This window comes from Bemisia tabaci, chromosome 10, assembly GCF_918797505.1.
Source record: "Bemisia tabaci chromosome 10, PGI_BMITA_v3".
Lineage (NCBI taxonomy): Eukaryota > Metazoa > Arthropoda > Insecta > Hemiptera > Aleyrodidae > Bemisia > Bemisia tabaci.
This window is the reverse complement of record NC_092802.1, coordinates 32,931,239-32,951,563: the sequence shown is the minus strand read 5'-3', so window position 1 is coordinate 32,951,563 and position 20,325 is coordinate 32,931,239. Positions and strand designations below refer to the sequence as shown.

The window sequence follows — 20,325 nt, the reverse complement described above, 5'->3', positions numbered from 1 at the left end:
ATGAGTGCCGACAGATCTAGATTTAAAAGGGGTGATGGAACTTATTTCGATTTCTCTATACTTACACGGAAAAAAAAGAATTGCTGACCCTGCTAAAAATGTTCCGTGTGGATGATTTCCATGAAGTTGATTTCCATGAAAAAATGACACGGAAAAATGGAACGGGAAATATTTCCATGTGGCTGATTTCCGTGTGGCTGATTTCCATGTGGCTGATTTCCATGAAAATTTTTCATGGAAACGAAATCATTTCCATGAAAATTTTTCACGGAAACAAAATTATTTCCGTGACAATTTTTCATGGGAACGAAACCATTTCCATGATAAATTTTCACGAGATGGTTTCAGTACCATCCAAATTGTTCATGGAAAGTAAGTAATTTCCAGTACCATCCAAATTGTTCATGGAAATTAAATAATTTCCAGAATAAAGATGTAAGAGAAAATGAAAATGATGATTACTCAAAAGAATTCATTCGTTCAGTCAAAAATCAATATTTATTGATTTTTCAGTCTTCAACAAAAAATATACTTTTACTTTTCAGTACTTTTATACTTTTATATACTTTTCAGTCTTCAACAAAAATTAAACTTACAAATAAATGAATTAAATAAAATAAATGAATGGTAAATGACAAAAAAATAAATGAATTAAGTTATGGTGCACTTAGCTGTCACCAGCTCGGAGATATTTAATCCGGTCAGCTATCGCTCCTTTGATTACTTTTTTTCTTTCCTTCAATTCATCATCCCCTGTGCCTGGGGTTTCCTTTTTAATCCTTCTTTCAAAAGCATCTGCAACAAAGAAAAGACGAAGCATTTAGTTTTGTTTAAGAGGCATATGAGATGTTGTTTCCTATCCAGAACACTTATCTACTCTACTGTTGAATTCAATTTGAATCATACTTTTCTCCACGGAAAAGTTTGTTATAGATCCAATTGTTTATGAAATATGAACTTCATATTTCAAAGACCAAGAGGCTCAGTAACTTTTACATTCGTTTATATCTTTTATTTTCCAATTGGCAAAATTTGGGCAAAAAACAGCAAAAAGTGAGGTATCTGCTTACATTGCAATATTTTAAACACCTAAGTGCGAAACCATGTATCTTCGTTTGCCTTGTTGCAGACTTCCTGTCATTCTCTATTTTTCATTTGGAAGAGTAGTAGTCTTTGTTTCTTAAAAACTTCTTTCATACGTTTTTCTTTCTTAGTAGAATATTCTGGTCTGAGTCTGTAAATCTCAAATTATAAGGTGCAGTTCCCCTCCGCAAAAATAAAAAAGAGCCAGAAATTTTGAAACCCGGATACCGAGATACCTGGTTTTCCACTTATCCATCAATATCTGACTAACAAGCAAAGGGTGAAAAGAAATAAAATAATTAGCAGATATGAGTGGAAAATTTTTTACTGTTAACTTGAAACCTATTAATTAATACTGAATGTTGTTTGCGAATATTCTATATTACTATTTCTCTATCAATTAAAATAAAAATGAGACAGAAATTCTCACCTTCCAAGATCTTGAGACCTGCTTTGGAGAGGGCAGGTCTTGCCGTATTATCAGTGGTATTCTTTCTCTTGCCACCTTTGGCCGGTTGGCCAGTGACGCTGCTTCTTACAAGGGTATCCACACCAAAAATGGCGGTAGCGAGATTTTTTGCGAAAAGCGAATCACCTTTTTTGCCTTTCCTGACTCCATTATAAGACATTTTCTCCTTTCTTGGCGTCAGAGTATAATCAATTTCTTCAACCTACAATAAAAAGGATGATATTATATAGAACCAATTTAGTAAACCAAAGGAGAAGTCCGTAGTTATAAATAGGTCAATCATTATCAGGTCATGTCTTAACATCGATTAATTGCTTCTAGCAGTTTCTTAGTTTTTAATTCATCAATGCCTCAGTTTTAATTTCTTTTCCGGCTGATTCTATATTAAAGTTTAACGAATTTATAATCAGATAATTGTGTAGTGACTCTGCACAGTGGCCTATGCTTCTACCAGGAAGTGCTCCCTCTTCTGAGGTTAAATAAGAAAAAGAAAAAAAGTAGTGCAGATGCATTAAATATTTATAAATTTAAATCATTACCTGCAAAAGAAAAGAAGGACCAAAAATGCAACATAAAATGCACTGCAATTTCAGAGAACTCAATGAAAATGTGAAAAAACCATTTTAAAACCCAATGAGAAGCTTAATAACCTTAGGAAAATTAACTTTATTAACATGTTGGCACTAAAAATGATAAAAACAAAATTATTTAGGGCTGCATGTTCTGCTCACAGGCATGCGTTATTAAAAAGGGCTCAATTGAATAAAGGCAAAAATCATTGTTTGGCCAAAGGCTAACTTTTTTTTTCTTTCTCTTTTTTGTAAGAATTTGATTTTTGATGCAATTCTTTTTTCTTAAAATTAATTTTTTACTTTTATTTTGTTAATGCTCAGCATTCACTCAACATCATCTGTAGTGTGTCAGTATGGAATAATGCATTCTGAGTAATACTGAATAGCTGATGTACCTCTTCTTCTTCCTGTTCCTCTCCTGCTTCTTTCTCTTCCTCTCTCTGCTCCTCTCCTACTTCTTTCTGTTCTTCTTTCAGTTCCTTTCCTGCTACTTTCGGTTCTTCTTTCCGTTCCTTTCCTGCTACTTTTGGTTCTTCTTCTTTTTCTATCCTTCCTTCTCCTTCAGATTGTTTCAAAACATTTGCCTGAGAAAAAATGTCCAAAGGAAATTAGTTTTTGGTGACTAAAAGGTGTGGGAGAAAAAAAAATAAAAATAAATAAAATAAAAAAAAATATTTCAACAGAAATGAGAATAAACAACCATAACTTAAATGTGGTAGGTTTTAAGTTTCACGTAATTCCATCAACGCCATATTTTGTGTCAGAGCAACGTCCAATTTAGCACAGTGATTACCTAGTTCCATTTTTTCAGCTACTTGTCATTTTTCTCGCATTTGGAGATTGCATCTCTTTTCATCTGTTGACAAGAGACTAAAAAATTCTCTCACCAAATTTTACAAACAAATTCAATGTAATAAAGCCAGGGTTTTCTGAGAGGAGAGATATTGCATTCGATACTAATATCAAAACTGCACTCTGATGCGATATTTTTCCTCTAAAAAAATTCCTGCTTTAATTACGCTTAATTTCTTCGTCAAATGTGATGAGTGAGTTATTTAATTTTGGCGACAACCGAAATGCAAACTCAAATTTTGAGAAAAATGAGAGTAGCTGAAAAAATGAAACCAATGAAGAATGCGATAGATTCAATGTCTTTCTGACACAAAATACTTATGGGGTCCATCGAATCACCTTCATATATGTATCAAAACTACTATATGTATAATTCAACAAAAAACTACTTTTACCTTGGCAGCAGTTTCTACGCATGAGGGTTGAGACACATGCTTTACTGGTGTACTATGAATAGGATGCACAGTGCTGATGGGGCTGGTGTTAACTGACCAGATGACATTTCTTGGACTTGTACACACTTTCACAGGTGATTTTTGTGGTGTACACCTTGCTCTTTTTTGTGTTGCTGGCGGCTTAGTCATTTCTTTCTTTTTATCAACCTATAGAAAAAGAAAAGAAAACCTTTTATTAAAATTAGGCCAGTACCATAGTTTAAAAGTTACATAATTAGGCTATTGAATTTTTTTTCTCTCTGGAAAAAAACCATCTTGATAAGATGTATACTGAACATGAATTCTTAATTTCGTTAGAAAGCATTTTAAGTCTGAGAATGATGAAAAATCATTGCTCTATGAAAAGAAATGGCTCCTAGGCACACTGATTTTATAGTATTTGTCTGTTGCTATTCCCTCAAATTACTCTACCAATGGCTGCGCATACAATAAAATTTGCCTAAATGAGACTGATTTTAACAATAAACTTAAATAAATCAGAGCTTTGTAAATTAGAGGAAGATGAATCCGATCAAAACTCAACTTGAAACCTGATTTACGTGAAACTGCTCTCCTTCTGTTCCCACTTTTTTACAACCAAGACTTCTTTCATATGAAAGGAAAACTGAAGGGAGTGGAAAGAAAGAAAAATCGAGAGAGAGAGCAGTTTTTAAAATGACATGCAGTTGAAAACTTTTTCTCATACTAACCGTCTTATCTGAAAACAAATCTTTGGACACAAGATTAATTTTTATTGGGCATGGAAGCTTAGACGGAAGTTCTGCCTCTGATGGTGTGATGAAGAATTTATCTTGCCACCGAAGGTTCGCAGCTTCTAATTCTTCATTTCTGGTTTCCAGTCCGATGTTTCTCTCAGTCAGCCTTTTATTCTCTCTCTTCAAACTATCATTCATAATCATTACTTTTTGCAACTCTTCCTTAAACTTTTTCCTGGTCATAAGCTCATCATCAGAGCCTGACCCTGATGATGATGTTGAAGATTCCTCTTTCCTTTTCCTCTGTTCCTCCATTTTGGTGGCCATAAGCGAATCCGTTTTAGCAACAATTTTCTTTCTTTTTTCCTGTAAAAGTGAGATAATTCAAAATTAAAGAATGAGCTGAAGTGTAGCATCAGGTACATGTCTGGGAGGGTCATTTTTTCATGTCTATTCAGAGGTAATGTTAAGGAAGCAGTAAGAAAATAATCTAAACACAAAATCTAAGTAGCTAAGATACTTATGCTAGCTTACTGAAATCAAATTTTGGGAAAATCCGATTCCATCCTGTCACTGAGGGGTTCATCAATAAAATATGAATAGCTCCAAGTCATTTGAGATTTTTCATTCCTTCTAGAGCAGACCGTATTTGCTTTGAATGAAGAAAGCTTTTGAGGACCCATTTGCTTAGTGAAGCTAAAAGCAGGAATGGGAGGAATTACCTTAGAGACATATGAGGAGTCTTTCTTTGGCTTTCGTTTGCTATCCTTCTTCATTTGTTGCCCCTCGAGAACCCTCCTCGTCGGAACAGAGACTCGCTTTGTCTTCAATGATTCGGAAGCCTCCTTAGAATCTAAGGGAAGAAAAAGATCTCAACTGGTGAAAACAGAAAAACACCTACTTAAGTATCACAATGGTTGTGTATCAAAAGTTCAACGCCCCACTTCATTTTTAAAGGGGGCAGGTGTAACCTTGTGAATTTAAAAGAAAATTCTGGATTGGGTTCTTGGCAGAATAATAAATTGGTCACATAAAGTTCCGTACAAAATAATTAATCATTATTTCCACAAAAAAATGAACATAAATAAACGAAATGTTTAGTAAAATAAGATTGTTAATATGGAGCATTGCAGGGCAAGAAACACGCTCCTTTGCTGAAAAACCATCAGTGAGGGTAAATGTGCGATACATCATTAATTTGATCATCATTTTTTGGAGGCTTAAGGTATAATTTACTTAACTCGAACTGTGAGAAGGCACTGTTTGTATGATGTCCTCTCTGTTCTTACAATATGCCAAAGCAGTGGTCTACGAGATGTATTGAGAGACAGAACTGGAGCTCGCTTGAGCTTTGTTGAGACAACACCCAAATCTTATTCGTACAGCTCTCGGGATGGTGTCATTCAAATAATGCATGTTTTCACCTGCTATGAGATGCTGACTCAACAGTATAAATCTGAGTTTACCTTTTGCCTCAAAATTTGAACATTAAATGAACTGTCACTTGTCTGACATAAATTTTGTAGAAAAAAACCAAACTTTCTCAAGGCTACCTGTACCCAATACTACTGTCTGCCAAGAAAGCATAGTAGGTATACATAAGGTAAAGTCCACGGCAAATAAGTTTACCCACTTTTAGACTGCAACAGAAGATCTGCCATCTTGATTCTTGCAATTACTTTCAATGCTAAACTGACATCAGAAAAGCAACTATCACAGTCCATACGTAGGCATGATGTCGACTCTGTAAAGTTTTAATTATTTCCTCCCTTACAGAGCATGTCCTTCAGGCAGAGAGGGTATTATTCACTAATAATTTGATGATAATTGCGTCCTTTAAAAGTATACAATAAAATAACTGATGAAAACAGCTGGGAAAAATAAACCTTTATTCTGTGATTAAGAAGTTTTGAAGGGACAGAAACTTTGTCTTCTCTTACCATGCCTTTCCTTTAAGGTGATTCGACAGTTGCCATTTTTTGTGTCAGAGCAACATGCCATATATCACAACAATTTGTTTCATCACACAATTCGTATAATTTTTTTCGAATTTTGAGATGGCACTTCTGTTGTCATGAGAGTGAAGAATTCATGTACCAAATATGACCAAGAAATTCAACGTAATAAAGGCGTGGTTTTTCTAGAGGAAAATTATCGCATTCGATACTGATATTGAAACTGCACTCGAATGCGATACTTTAAACCCTCTGAAAAAACCCTGCCTTTAATACGTTGCATTCCTCTATCAAATTTGGTACGTGAATTCTTCGGTCTCATGACGACAGAAGTGCGAAGTTAAAATTTAAAAAAAAATGACAAGTAGCTGAAATTATGGAACGAATTGATGCCATATATTGCATTTCACTCTGACACAAAAAATGGCAACCGTCGAATACCAGAATATCTGCACCTTAAATTGGTAACAGCTCCCTCTTTTCTTACTAACTGCCTGAGAAAGAAATGATTTGAAAAATTACACACACTCTTACCTGCAATCTTTAGCACAGTGGCATTATAATAGCCAGCCAGAATGGGTGTTTCTCGCCTTGGGTGTCGAGCTTCGATTTCATCATCCAAGTCCAATATGATTCCCTGGTTTCTCTGAACATCTTCTGGTTTCTCATCCTCATTTGGACTCCAGAAAACTTTGTAATTTGTGTTCGGCTTAAAACTGTCGGATTTAAAGTTCTTAATGTAAGAGAGAGGCACAAATGTGCACTTGCCATCCAGCAGGAACTTGACACTAGCAATAGCAGGTTCTTTTTTCGGGGCCATTACAAAAAACAAACTTAATATGCACCCTGAGTCTTAAACATGGAGATTTCCACACTTCACATACTTAAAAAAATCACAAGATTTTCACTCAAACTCAAACCAATCTTCAACGCGTGAGGAGGCGAAATCAGCGTTCTGAGACTAACAAGAATCAACCTGTTACTCAACCGTTGCCATGCGCCGAGGTTGGTTTTCCAGGTTTTGAATTAATGCGCGGGCACTCCAACAAAGTACGAGACGTACGAGGAGTTCTAAAACACCTCCGCGCAAGAAGTAGTTCTTCTGTTTAATGGCACGTTGTCTTCTTTAAAGATCATACTAGATTGATTTAAATAGCTCAGTGTAAATAAAAAGGTGCAAATGTATGATAGTATAAAGTTCAAGAGGGACAAAGAGTTTATTTCAGTATTTGCAATTTGCAAAAGAAGTATAGTGACGTCGCAACGAATATTTGGAGTAAAACGTTGCCACAACAACAAATAATGCTGATTTGCTGAAAGTTCCTCGACCAATTCATGTACGTTAACGTTACTTTCACAGGTTTTCTTGAAAAGTGAAATAATCCGACCGTATAATTTCGTGATAGAAGTGTGTCTCACGTGAGGTAGGGGGAAAGCAAAATAAATAAACAAAGGGAAAAAAGATCACATCGGTAACAGTGCACCATCATGGCTACCCTGACCCTGAGCTAGTTTAGCTGATTGACAGCCCAAGTTGTTTACTCCGGTACCGGTAATTGATCAGTGCTTAATAAATCTGAAAGTATTTTAAACGGGTCGTGTTCACGGGCATTATCCGAAGAAAACACACTGTTATTCGATATTCCGGTTTCAGCAAACACGAATCTTACCGCGGGTTTTCGTTAATGATTCTAATATTCGTGTGCCATTCGAGCCGCAGTACTTACTTACATGAGGTGATTTCCTTTCTAACCTTTCTCAATCATGATGGTTTCTTCGTTGCGTGCTTCAAAGTGCTATTAATGAGCTCAGAGATAATTATAAAAGTCTCCAGCTGCGTATGTTGTGATCATGTCTCAACCCGCTAAAAGACGCAGGTTTTATAAAGTGTATTTAGACAAAACCACCGAAGCTGGAACAGTGCCTAGAACAACATCCTGGCGGCAAAAAAACATTTCAATTTCCAGCAATTCTGGATCGTGGGAGTGCATTGAAGTAAGTCCTGACTCATCTCGTATCTCATCTAATCAGTTGTCCAGTGAATCCCTCAGTTCATCCTCTAATCCTCCAGAGCCACCTGGTGGCGATTCCAATGATTCTCCTGATGAATCTGGTAGCTGTGACGACTCTCTCTCAGCCGATAATCCTTTAGATCCACCTGATGACAGTTCATCAGATGAATCTGACAGCACCATCAACTCATCCCAAGGTGCAGATGACGAAAATTTCTTCAGTGATGGACCTAATATTGACGAAGAAGAGGCTCATGATCAGGAAGAAGACGGTGATTCAACGGATGATAATAATCCTGAGCCGCAAGGAAATGATCCGATTCCTCCTGATGATGACTATGACTTGGATGATATACTGGAACCAAACGTGCATCTGACAAGGTTTGAAATTCTTGTTATGGTGATTCATTTCATTATACGCTTTAGCTTAACAGATGTTGGAGTCAGAGCTTTAATTTCCTTGTTGAATACCGTCCTTGGTTCCGTTGTCCTAGCACCCAGCACCTATATTTTCAATAAGATTTTTGCTTCAGGAAAAAAAGTGACAACACACCTTTATTGCTCCGAATGCCTCTTGTACTTGGGTAAACTTGAAGACTGCAACGACATCGAACAGTGCCCTGCAGAACATTGTAGAGCTCCAGTAGAACCTAAATCACTAAATAGAGGTCATTTCTACTCATGTATTTCTATTAAAGACCAAATTTTAGAAAAGCTACAAGGTGTTGGTGGTGAGGACCTCTTGTCTTATCGTCAGAACCGTGTTAGTAATGATGAAGAAATTAGAGATGTGTTTGATGGAATACTATTCAAAAATTTAGAGCAAAAGGTACGCGACCAATCAGATTCGTTTCTCACACTAAATCTCAATACAGATGGAGCTCCTGTTTTTAAAAATTCTACCTCATCTGTCTGGCCTTTCCAATTTATCCTCAATGAAATTGATCCAAAGGAAAGATTTGCATCGTACAATGTTATCGTAGGTGCTGTCTGGTTTGGTAAAATTCAGCCTTCCCTGACAACCTACCTACAGGGCATCATTGAAGAACTGGAAGAACTTGCAAATGAAGGAATAACCTGGTTCAGACCAAATGTTGGCAGAGAGGAGAATACCAAAGTTTACGGTTTAAATTTTTCTGTGGATCTTCCTGCCAGAGCCAAACTCATGAACATGATACAGTTCAATGGTTATCATGCGTGCTGTTATTGCAATCATGAAGGCGATCCTTATGGAGAGACTCAAGTTCGTTATTGCCCCCGAGACGATTACACCGAAAGGACGGATAACTCCATTCGAGAAGACATGCACGAAGCTTTGGAAACTGGGGAAGTTACAAACGGTATGAAAGGCATGTCGCCCCTCTGCTACATTCCATATTTTGTTCTACCCTGGGGAGTTGTGATAGACTATCTGCATTCCCATCTTCTCGGAGTGACTAGTTACCTTTGCCAGAACATCTGGATGAATCCTGAGTACTCTGAAGAAGAATTTTACCTAGGGCGGCAAAAAGTTTCTGCAATTGACAAGAGAATAAGAAGTATGCATCCACCATCGAACATTTCTCGAGACCTTCGCCCTTTGTCTTCCTGTGCGCTTTGGAAAGGGAATGAGTGGAGAAGTTGGCTGTTTTACTATGGGCCAGTTTGTCTCCAAGAAATCCTACCGCTAAGATACTTCAGGCACTTCTGTCAACTATGTGCTGCCGTTTATTTTTGCTCGCAGAATGTAATTGACAGACGGAAAATTTTATACTACCGAGACCAACTTCATAGCTTTGTCAGTAAATTTTATGAATTTTATGGAATCCGCCATATGACAATCAATGTACATTCTACAGTTCATGTAACACAATGTGTAACCAGCAATGGACCATTATGGGCATACTCACTTTTCTGTTTTGAGACTGGCAACGGTTACATAATCCAACTAGTGAAAGGTGCCCAAGGTGTAGCGAAACAAATCGTAAGGCGTTACTGCAACTATACAAGTGTGCCTCATGTAATTGCGAAACATCCACCTCTAGATGATGTAGTGAAGGACTACTGTGAGTCAATTTTATCAATAAGAAGATTCAAACTTGTTGATAATGTTGATAACAGCATCATAATAGTTGGCAATAAATTTCGTAAAAAGTTTGTTGCAACAGCAGAAGAAAGACATGCAATCCTCCAAGCTCTTCCTGATGTTGTGTGGAATCAGATGTTTAGCCTACGTAAAATCATATTCAAGAGACATATCTACAGAGCAAAAACAGAAAAAGTTCAGAGAAGAGATGACTCGTATGTAAAACTGATAAATGGGCGAATTTTTCGAATTAATTGTTTCTTCATCTGCTCCCTGAATTTTAACAGTGTCTACATGATTGGGAGACAGTTGCAATTTCATGGGAACAACCATCGAACAATATTCAACCTGCCTCACTTCCACATTAAAGTTTGCCCGCCATATCACCTTGAAAATGACCTCCTTGTGCTACGTGCAACAGAAATAAATAAAATTTGTTTCTTTTTGTCCTTGTCGCAAGACTCATGTTTTGTTGCTGAGTTTCCAAACAACTGTGAAAGAGACTGAGTTTTTCACTTCACTCGAGTGCAAACACTTTAATTAATTTTTAATCAAATTTAATCAACAGTGATTTTCAACTTGCTCCTATAGGAAAAGACACTAAAAATAATTTCTAATCAGTGTTACGGTAAAATATGTGTGCGCGCCTGACTTTAATAAACGTTTTTATTCGGGTTTTTGGAAGTGTAATTATACCGGTATGTGGATCTCTCTAAAGATACTCTTCACAGCAGGACTTTCATCATGTGTTTAATTCTTATGCAGAGGTTTCAATTCTTGCTTGAATGATGGAGATACCAAAACCTATCAGCCTTTCTGAAAACTGGATGCAGTGACGTGAAGGTATTTGAATTTGCTATTTTACTTGTTAGTAACAGAGCACTTAAAGTATAAATTAGGGAAAAAAACCTTCCTTCACCTCTCTTTTAGCATGTCAAACCACAGGCCTTTGGGCTGGGAGACTGTCCACTCCCAGTTCCACTTTGTATAAAGTGCAATAATAAAAACCGTTTGACATGAAAGCAATACATAGTTCCGCCTCTGATATTTTAAAATCAACCGATAACAAATATGATGCCAAAAAAAAAAAAAAAAGCTTTTAGCTATTAATGACAGGCGCATATTGACCGAAGGTTTACTCACAATATCATACACATTGGAGTCAATCTAGTGCAGGTAAAGACGCCCATGTTTACACAATCAATGGAACTCGCAAACCTGCACCCTGCCACCTATCTTAATAATCTTATCAATTCGAGTGCGAACTTAGTGAAATTTCTGTTACGTTCGGTCCAAATCAGTCGAGGTAGCAGTGCAATTTACACATTCAGTACAAACCAAAGGGTTCCAAAAATATGCAGTAGAAACAAGCTTTTCTTCTCAGTAGGCGGTTGTATTCTTTTAATGCATTTACGCTCGCTCCGATGTCGATGGCAAAAGTAGAAAAATACATGCTGCATATCTAAGATTGCAAGATTATAATATTGTAAGCCATGCATATTTGCTTGCATAATATATTTGTTGTTTTAAGATCCTCAAAACCCATTTTTTTTCTCGAAATTACCTGTGAATTTTCTTCTCTCATTAAAAATAGTCTTAGAAGATGTAATATACCTAACAGATTTTTCTGTTTCCTGGATTTAAACATAAAAAAATTTAATTAGCGATTTTTGAAACGTTGCACCGCCTGATATATGCCCATTATTTTTTTACTTCAGCCATCAAGATTTAATGTTTCTGAGGATCGCAACGAAAGTATATAACCCATTTTTAAAATTTAAGTAATCAATTCAAAATTAAGTACATTCATTCGCAAAAAAAATTCAAACTTAAGACCCAAGACTCAAATTGTCTGATGTGTGTGGCTCATCTATTTCGTCCCCCCCCCCCTTATTTTTTTTCCAAAATTAAGATTTTAATTTCCGTTTCATGTCATACATATATGAGACCATTGGGCAGTAGTTTTCAAAAATGATCGAAACTCACGAAATTTCATCTCATAATAATGCGTCTCATGAAATCTTGCATCTCTACTTAGAACCATAGCTGAGAGAGTTGGCACGCACCTTGCGGAGCGCCTTCAACATCGTAGTTATGCTTCAAACGCGACACTCACGCTCTAATGTGTAATTTTCGCATGTTGCTTATGTCCAGTTTAGAATTGCCCAAAAATTGAAAGATTTTTAATGCCGCGAAATTCATGTTGAAATCTGCAAGTTTTATTTCCATGCCGAACTGAGAAGGAAATTTTCAATTCCATGAAGCCTAGATGGAAATGACGTGGTTTCCGTGTGAGTTGCATGGAAGTGTTATGAGTTCCATGTCGAGCTCACAAGGAAATATTTTCATTTCCATAAGACTTGATGGAAATGACTTGGTTTCCATGTGGGTTGCATGGAAGTGTTATGAGTTCCATGTCGAGCTCACAAGGAAATGTTTTCATTTCCATGAAGGCTTGATGGAAATGACTTGGTTTCCATGTGAGTTTCATGGAAACGTTATGATTTCCATGTCGAAGGACATGGAAGTCAGACGATTTCCATGAAATCACATGGAAATCGGGTCATTTCCACGTGAATCTACATGGAACATTTTTAGCAGGGGATTCAGCAATTCAATTGCTAAAAACAGTGAGTGCAATGTTTTAAAGCAGATTTTACAACTAAAAAAAAGCTACTCTAACCACCCCCGTGGTTAAATTAGCTTACAATGTGGTTAAAGTAGCATTTTTTTGTTGTAAAATCTGCGTTGAAACCATGCACTCACCGTTTTATAGCAATTGAATTGCTGAATCAGCAATTCTTTTTTTTCCGTGTAATGTTTCCTCGCGGCTCCAAGTGGGTAATCATTCGGAGAATAGACGTATGAAACGCGTTCTCGATAAAGGAAAGGTCCAGAAGACTAAGCGTGGCGGATGCTACGATGATTTCACGCAAGGAAAAGGTGCTGGTGCAAATGGAAAAAACATTGCCGCCCAACTTGGCGTCTATGAAAATCGAACTTATTTTTTTGGTCAGCACTCGGCAGCCCGTAGAAGCAATTTTTGTATGAAAATAATAGTGACCTAGGCTTGACCTCAAACAAGAACAACACTTTGTACGAGTGCGCAAAGGCGCACAAGACATCATTCCGATGTTTGAAGACTGGCCAGGACAATATTTTAGGAAAATTAATATGGGGTTTTCTTACCGGGATTAAGATCTACATCCATTCCACAGTTGGGACCTGTAAAACAAATGAAAAATAGTTAAATTCATCATCCTCTAATTTTGGTGAATTTCATCTCTAAAATAACCAACATTTTCGCAAACTGCAAGGATCGAACAAAGTTGTAAAATCTGAACCACTTGGCGGATGGTCCCCTTTAACGAACTTGCGTGTGCTTCGTCGTACATGACAACTTTTTCAACCTGGCTCTCCCTAAAGATGGAGTGAAACCTATGTAGGTACAAGAGCTTTTTCCGCCGCTACTAAGAAAAATATGCTGTTCCCCATTCGTACTTCCTCCTTAATATTATTTTCAACGTGGAGGGAGAAGTCGGTGTCCCGGAGGTTTACGCAACGGACTTGGTGCCTCAGGTGAAATTCTTGATTCATTCCGGAAGGATGCTTTGTATAGAATTCAAACCGCGCAGCGGAAATGTGAAAGGTGAATTGAATGGTAGGCGCAAGAAAATGAAATTCACTTGAGGCGAACAAGTTTTGATCCAAAAGTTACTTAAACGCAAAAATATAACTTTCAAATTGCACCATTAATTTTTTGGCTCTTATTTTATTTGTGGTAAAGTTGCAGATACCATTTATATTTGCCGTGAAAAATACCTCAATCCGAGATCTAAGAAAGAACACGTGCACGTCTATAAACCACGCCGCTATTTCAACCCCGTAATAGCAGAACTACTAACTTACTTTAATATCCAATTTTTATTTTTAGAACGCCATTTTACTCGTGCCATTCCTGTCTGAGTTTGTTGCAGTTATCCTAATGCCTTGAAAATGAATGTTTTGCAAAGGAGTTGGGGATTTTTTAAAATCAATTGTCCTCAACTGGACCCCACTTCCCGATAATTAAAACGATTTCCAAACTCCAGAAGTTGATTTCATTCCGATGTGTAATGTACAACTACACATAAAAATTCAATTGTTAATACAAACACATTGAAATTAATACATTAAATAAATGACTCGCCAATTACTGGTGCACGACCTACCAATTACCGGCAAATCCTAATTTTCGAGTGTCAATTACCGGTACATTTCTCATTTTCCATAAATATCAATATTAAATTTAGTAAAATCATGGAAATACTAGAGGGCTACGCTCCCTGGCCGCTCCACGGCCCAACCCCTGGAAGTGTCACGGATTTTTTCTCTTGAGAGAACAATAAAAACACGAACGATAACTGGACTACATTTTGCAATTTGGACATATAGATTCTAGCCCGGTTTAAAAACAACGTATGTGCCATTAGTTTTCCTATACACATAAGTGTTTTTCTAGAAGAGCCAAAATTTATAGTTCCAAATCGCAAAATGCAGTCCATCTATCGCATGATAATCATGAATGAGATTAATCTTAATCTTTAAAGTAACCAAAACCAAATAAAAATAGAGCGTAAGTACATGGAAAGTTGTTGTGATGTGAGCAATCCAAGTCATATTAGCCGTAAGGTGCCGCCATCTGGCGAACTTTTTCTCTAGTAACGAAGAACAAGGGATTGTTGTTCCCTATTGTACTCGTCTAACTCTGTGCTTAATATAGTGGAAGATTGGTGTCAACCCAATGAAATATCCGTTCTTATTCATTCGAAACCCTTCCAAATAATGAATTTACACCAGGTAATCGGTCCCAGTCATGCTAATTTTACCTTAGAATGATTGTGCGTGTCGAGAGTTTCGGATTTTGACGGAGAATGCGTATATGCATAACGTGATGAAACTGTTCCTGTTCTAACGTGGTCGCGATTGTACCGGCATTTTTTTGTTTTCTTACATCAATCGTTTTTTCTCAATTTGTCTCTCGCGTGTGTTTTTTCGCAAGAAATTGCAATGATGGCGGAATCCAAATGCAGCGGGCAATCAGTCCTCAAACTGAGTGATGAAAATTGGACCACGTGGATAATGGTAACGAAGGCTTTCTTAACCTCAAAGTTGTGCATCATTTAGCAAGATTTTTAATTCACTAAGTAAGTTTCGAAGCCAACAAGCCTCTGTTAAACAATGACTGAGGGCAATCAACTCGGCTTCAGTGGACGAGGTAGCTGCACTAGTTTGTTTCTTTGAACTCCACAAAATTGTGGAATTAAAGATCTTAAAACAGTATCCAGATGTTGATTTACTGTCAGTTTTATCACCTGCCCAATCGGCATCGACAGATCCTTCTACAAGATTTTGAGGATTTTTAGTTTTCCTTCTACAAGATTTTGAGGATTTTTACGATAAACTAATTTTGGGTCAATAATTGTGGCTTTGATGTACCGCAGTACTCTTTTTAAGCAAGTCAATTAATCTTGGCTTGCACAACTTCGATATCTACTCTGAATTTTTATCGTTGCACGAAGATCTGCCCTCATACCTAACATTGCATACATATTACAATCGATAATTTTTCGACTTTCGCCTTCAAGTTCAGGGCTCTCAGACTTGTCATGCTGAAGCACAGAATGATCAAAATTTTGATCCATAGGAGTAGAAACTCCTTTACATTCAGCCATGTTAAAACGTTTCAAAACATTTTGTCAAAAATCGGTCTGATATAGAGTTACGATGCCATTTTTTAAGTCTTGAGACACGTTGATACTTAAATAATAGGAAAGCAAGCCTAAATCCTTCTTTTTAAAAACAGACATTAACTTGGTTTTAAAGGATTCAAGTAGACTTTTATTTGAACCTGTATAAGCAATATCCTCAACAAAAATTATTACAATTATAATGTCTTTCCCCACTATTTTATAGTAGACACAGTAATCGTTGCTCGACTTTACAAAGTCTTCACAATACATGTGATCATCAAATTTTGCATACCAACGTTTCGGGGCTTTTGGCAATCCATAAGTGGCACGCTCTAATTTGCACAATTTTCCTGGGGGCAAATTGCAGTTTGCAGGGAGCACTATGAACACATCACCCTCAATGTCTCCATTTAGAAAAGCATTGCAAAAGTCCATTTGGTACACATGCAGAGGAAAAAACCTCGTGCGTGGGACACACAGTTTAGGTCATATGGATCTTTGAAGTTTTCGGATTGAGCATCTAAACACTTTAGGTCTAGCTGTCGAGGTTCGGATCACACATCTGAAACTTCAGCTCTTAGATCTGAAGTACTTCAGATGTGAAAACCGAAGTTTTTCGGATGTGAAAACCGAAGTACTTCAGATGTAAGAACTGAAGTTTCAGATGTGTGGACCAAACTTCCGCAGCTGGACCTAAAGTGTTCAAATGCTCGATCCGACAACTTCAGAGATCCATATGACCCAAACTTCGGGTCCCACGCACGAACTTTTTTTCTCCGTGTACACTGTGGTACAATGTGTTTTTTTTTTCCAGTGCATTTTCAAGACGTCGGGCCCAGGCGGGGGTGAGGGAGGGGGGTCTTTAGCACGAACCCTGGCTTTTTCTCTCGTCGCAGCGTAAAGGATGGACTGGACTAGATTAGAGTCCCTTTACACTGAGAGTCAAGACAATTCGGCTCATGGATGTCACAAACGGTAATAAAGATTACAGAAATTGAACGCTTTTCGTAATCTTTGATCGGCCCATTCTCAAATGCCTCTCTCCGTTCCTCCTCTCATTCCGTTTGTTCCTTGCCGAACCCGTAATTCCCTGGTCCATTCCAGATTATAATTTTTGCAATTGGTGGAAATGTAATCTTTATTCCCGTTTGTGACACTGTGGAGGCCTAAAATACGGGAACCAAGCAGAAATGGATTCAAATTGTCTTGACTCTCAGTATAAAGGGACTCTGGACTGGATATGGACATGGATTGGTCGGCGGGACCGCGACCGGTGGCCACGGCAAGTGGCAAAAGATAAGACACCGTTTCGCACACACACGAGAGCCGAGTGATCGGTTATCGTAGCGCCGGCCGCCGCGCCGCGCCGCGCGCCGCTGATGCAATCCCACCATAAGGGGGACCGGCCCTCCGCCGGCGGGGAGGGGTGGCCCCCCGACCAGCAGTGAAAGTCCTCCGCGGTGCGGCCGAGCAGTAGTCAGCCAGTCTCAGACCCGCGACCATTACCCGCGCCCGTTATCGACTGACGAGTTCGCTCCCGTTATCAACGAACCCGCGGATTCCGCGACCCCAGGATTGTTTTGGTGTGATAAGTTACCTTTCCGACAGGATTCGGCAGCGCCAAGGATGTTACCTCGCCGCGGTGGATCCCGTGACAGCGGTTGATCAGTGCTTGTGAAGTGTTTTTCCGGGGCCTCAGCGCCCGCGGTCAATCGTTTTTTTTTTTTTTTCGTGACTTCGGGGTGTGTGCGCGATGATGCGGAAGTGGGCGTTCTGCGCGTGCGCGCTCGGAGTGTTGGTCCTGCACGCGGCCGGCGTGCGGATCGTGCGGACGAGCGGGAACCCGCAGGTGCGGAGCGTGAGTGTGTCGCACAAGAATTCGTCCTCGCTCGGCCCCTCGGCGGCGAAGGGCGGCTCGACGTACGCCCCGGTGACGCCGACGCACTCGAACTACACCCACGCCGCCTCCACCGCCCTCCCGCCGGGCGGCGCGGCGGCCACCCCCGTGCCGCCGGCCACCCCGCCGCCAGCCGGCTCCCGCTCCGGATCCGGACGAAGCAGGTACGTTCGTAATTGTCATCGTCTTGGTGTCTGGATCAGGGTCCGAGTCCCCCAGCGGAAGGATTAGTTACATTGATACGCGAAGAAGACGAAAGGGATATGGAGGGATCGGCGTGGTGCGTGGATGAGGATCCAAGTTCCGCAGCGGGCCGATTATTTAAATTGATACACAAATCCATAGAAAATAGGCCCAAAAAGGATATGGAGGGATCGGCGTGGTGCGTGCATGAAAGTCAACGTTCCATAGCGGGCAGATTCTTTAAATTGAAGATAACGCAGACGAAAGGCATACAGGGGAATCGTCGTGGTGGGTGGATGAGGATCCAAGTTCCGCAGCGGACCGATTATTTGTATTGATCGGTCAAGGTGACAAAAGGGATTTGGAGGGATCGTCGTGGTGCGTGGATGGAGGTCCACGTTTCATAGCGGGCAGATTATTTAAATTGATAGATAACGAAGACGAAAGGCGTACGAAGGGATCGTTGTAGTGCACGGATGAGGGTCCAAGTTCCCCAGCGGGCAGATTATTTTAATTGATACACGAAGCCATAGACAAAGAAGACCGAAGGGATATGGAGGGATGGTCGTTGTGTGTGGATGAGGGTCCAAGTCCCTCAGCGGACCGATTATTCACATTGATAAGCAAAGAAGACGAAAGGGATATGGAGGGATCGGCGTGGTACGTGGATGAGGATCCAAGTTCCGCAGCGGGCCCATTTTTTAAATTTAAAGATAAAGAAGACGAAAGGGATATGGAAGGATCGTCGTGGTGCGTGGATGAAGAAGGTCCACGTTCCACAGCGGGCAGATTATTTTAATTGATACACGAAGCCATAGACAAAGAAGACCGAAGGACTATGGAGGGATGGTCGTAGTGCGTGGATGAGGGTCCAAGTCCCCCAGCGGACCGATTATTTACATTGATAGGTTAAGAAGACAAAAGGGACTCGGAAGGATCGTCATGTTGCGTGGAGGAAGGTCCACGTTCCATAGCCGGCAGATTATTTAAATTGACACGGAAGGGATATGGAAGGATCGTCGTGGTGGGTGGATGAGGTTCCAAGTTCCGCAGCAGGCCGATTATTTAAATTGATACAAAAAGCCATACACTGGAAGAAAACCACATTGGATCGGAAGTCCAGACTCTTGAAAACATCGACAAGAAAAAGTACTCTTGTTTCAATCAGAATCCAGCTTAAATCAAGAACCAAGCCTCTTAATTTAAGCGGATTTCGTTCTGATTCTAGCAAAAATTCGATTGAATCAAGAGCATTTTTTCTTGTCAATGTTTTCAAGAGTCTGGACTCCAGATCGAATGTGTTTTTTTTCCAGTGTAGAAAAGAGGACCATAAAGGGTATGGAGGGATCCCCCACGGGGATCATCACTTCACTATCATTATACTGGAGTTAGGAGTAGAGTCTATTGATGAAGCCGATGTATAAAAGACAGAGGGTGACGGAGGGAGGACCGTGGGACTCCCATGGTGCCCAATATATTATTACTCAATATCATATTATTAATCATTCATAAAGATCATGTGAAGTCCAAATTGCGCGTCTCAGGATCGGTTACACTTTTTTTTCATTCACAATCATATCATCTCCAAAGGAAATCAACCCATCTGTCACTTCTGCAATGCATCACTTCTAACCATCAAACACATACTTATGGAATGCTCTTCCCTCCGTTTTCCCAATCACAGATCTACTCCCCTACAATCAACAGAAGTACAAACCCTCTGACATGCGATGAACCCAATATTACCACCAAAATTCTAAAACTCTTCACCTCTCTTAATTTAAAAATCTAACTTTTCGTTTATACTCCCATTTTCAAAATTATTTGTAAAGACCTTAATAACCTGAGACGCTGAATGTCTTAAAATTATAATAACTAACTAACAATTTACAAATACATTATCGAGTGGCATTTGACACGTAGACATATGTTATAAACAACAATTGATTTTACTACTTTTTGGGGCATCTTTCAAATACGAGGTCTGTTAGATTAGAAACCGGATTTTGGTCATAACTAGCCCACAATGCGTCCAAATTACGTTTTCTTGAGCTTTTCTGATAGCTGGAAATATATTTAAGAACGCTACGTTCACAAATTTGAAAAATCCTAATCAGTTTCGTTGGTATGTGGCTTGAAGTAAGGCAACCTCAAGGGTGTTTTGCGATTTTTATGTTTGACCGAACTTGTCTCTCTTTTTTCGGTCTTGCACTACATTTTTCAACCCACAAGGACGATTGGAGTTTCGTCTCCATATCGTAGCCGTACACTCAAGTATTGTCACCGAAAATTATCCTATCCAAAAATGTAGGATCATTGTTAGAACGTTTCAAGCAGCTAAAGAAAAATTGACAT

The 20,325-nt window shown here is 39.0% G+C and overlaps 1 protein-coding gene across 1 annotated transcript; it reads right to left on the bottom strand.

Annotated features, from left to right (window-relative positions):
* Positions 1 to 479: 479 nt before the first annotated feature.
* On the bottom strand, positions 480 to 6,907 carry LOC109042784 (uncharacterized). The gene is made up of 7 exons (XM_019059711.2): positions 6,616 to 6,907; positions 4,849 to 4,979; positions 4,121 to 4,492; positions 3,372 to 3,578; positions 2,520 to 2,708; positions 1,514 to 1,754; positions 480 to 795 (listed from the first exon to the last, which is right to left on the bottom strand). Exons 1-7 carry the CDS (start codon positions 6,899 to 6,901, stop codon positions 668 to 670), a joined length of 1,554 nt encoding a protein of 517 aa, XP_018915256.2. The 5' UTR covers positions 6,902 to 6,907; the 3' UTR covers positions 480 to 667.
* Between the last annotated feature and the right edge of the window lie 13,418 nt (positions 6,908 to 20,325).

Excerpts from the sequence above, each read along its gene's own strand:
- LOC109042784 (XM_019059711.2), bottom strand. The coding sequence starts at position 6,901 with ATGGCCCCGAAAAAAGAACCTGCTATTGCTAGTGTCAAGTTCCTGCTG. Across the intron at positions 4,493-4,848 it reads ACTCCTCATATGTCTCTAAG|GAAAAAAGAAAGAAAATTGT; the intron begins GTAATTCCTCCC and ends TCACTTTTACAG. Across the intron at positions 1,755-2,519 it reads AGGAACAGGAAGAAGAAGAG|GTTGAAGAAATTGATTATAC; the intron begins GTACATCAGCTA and ends TTTTTATTGTAG.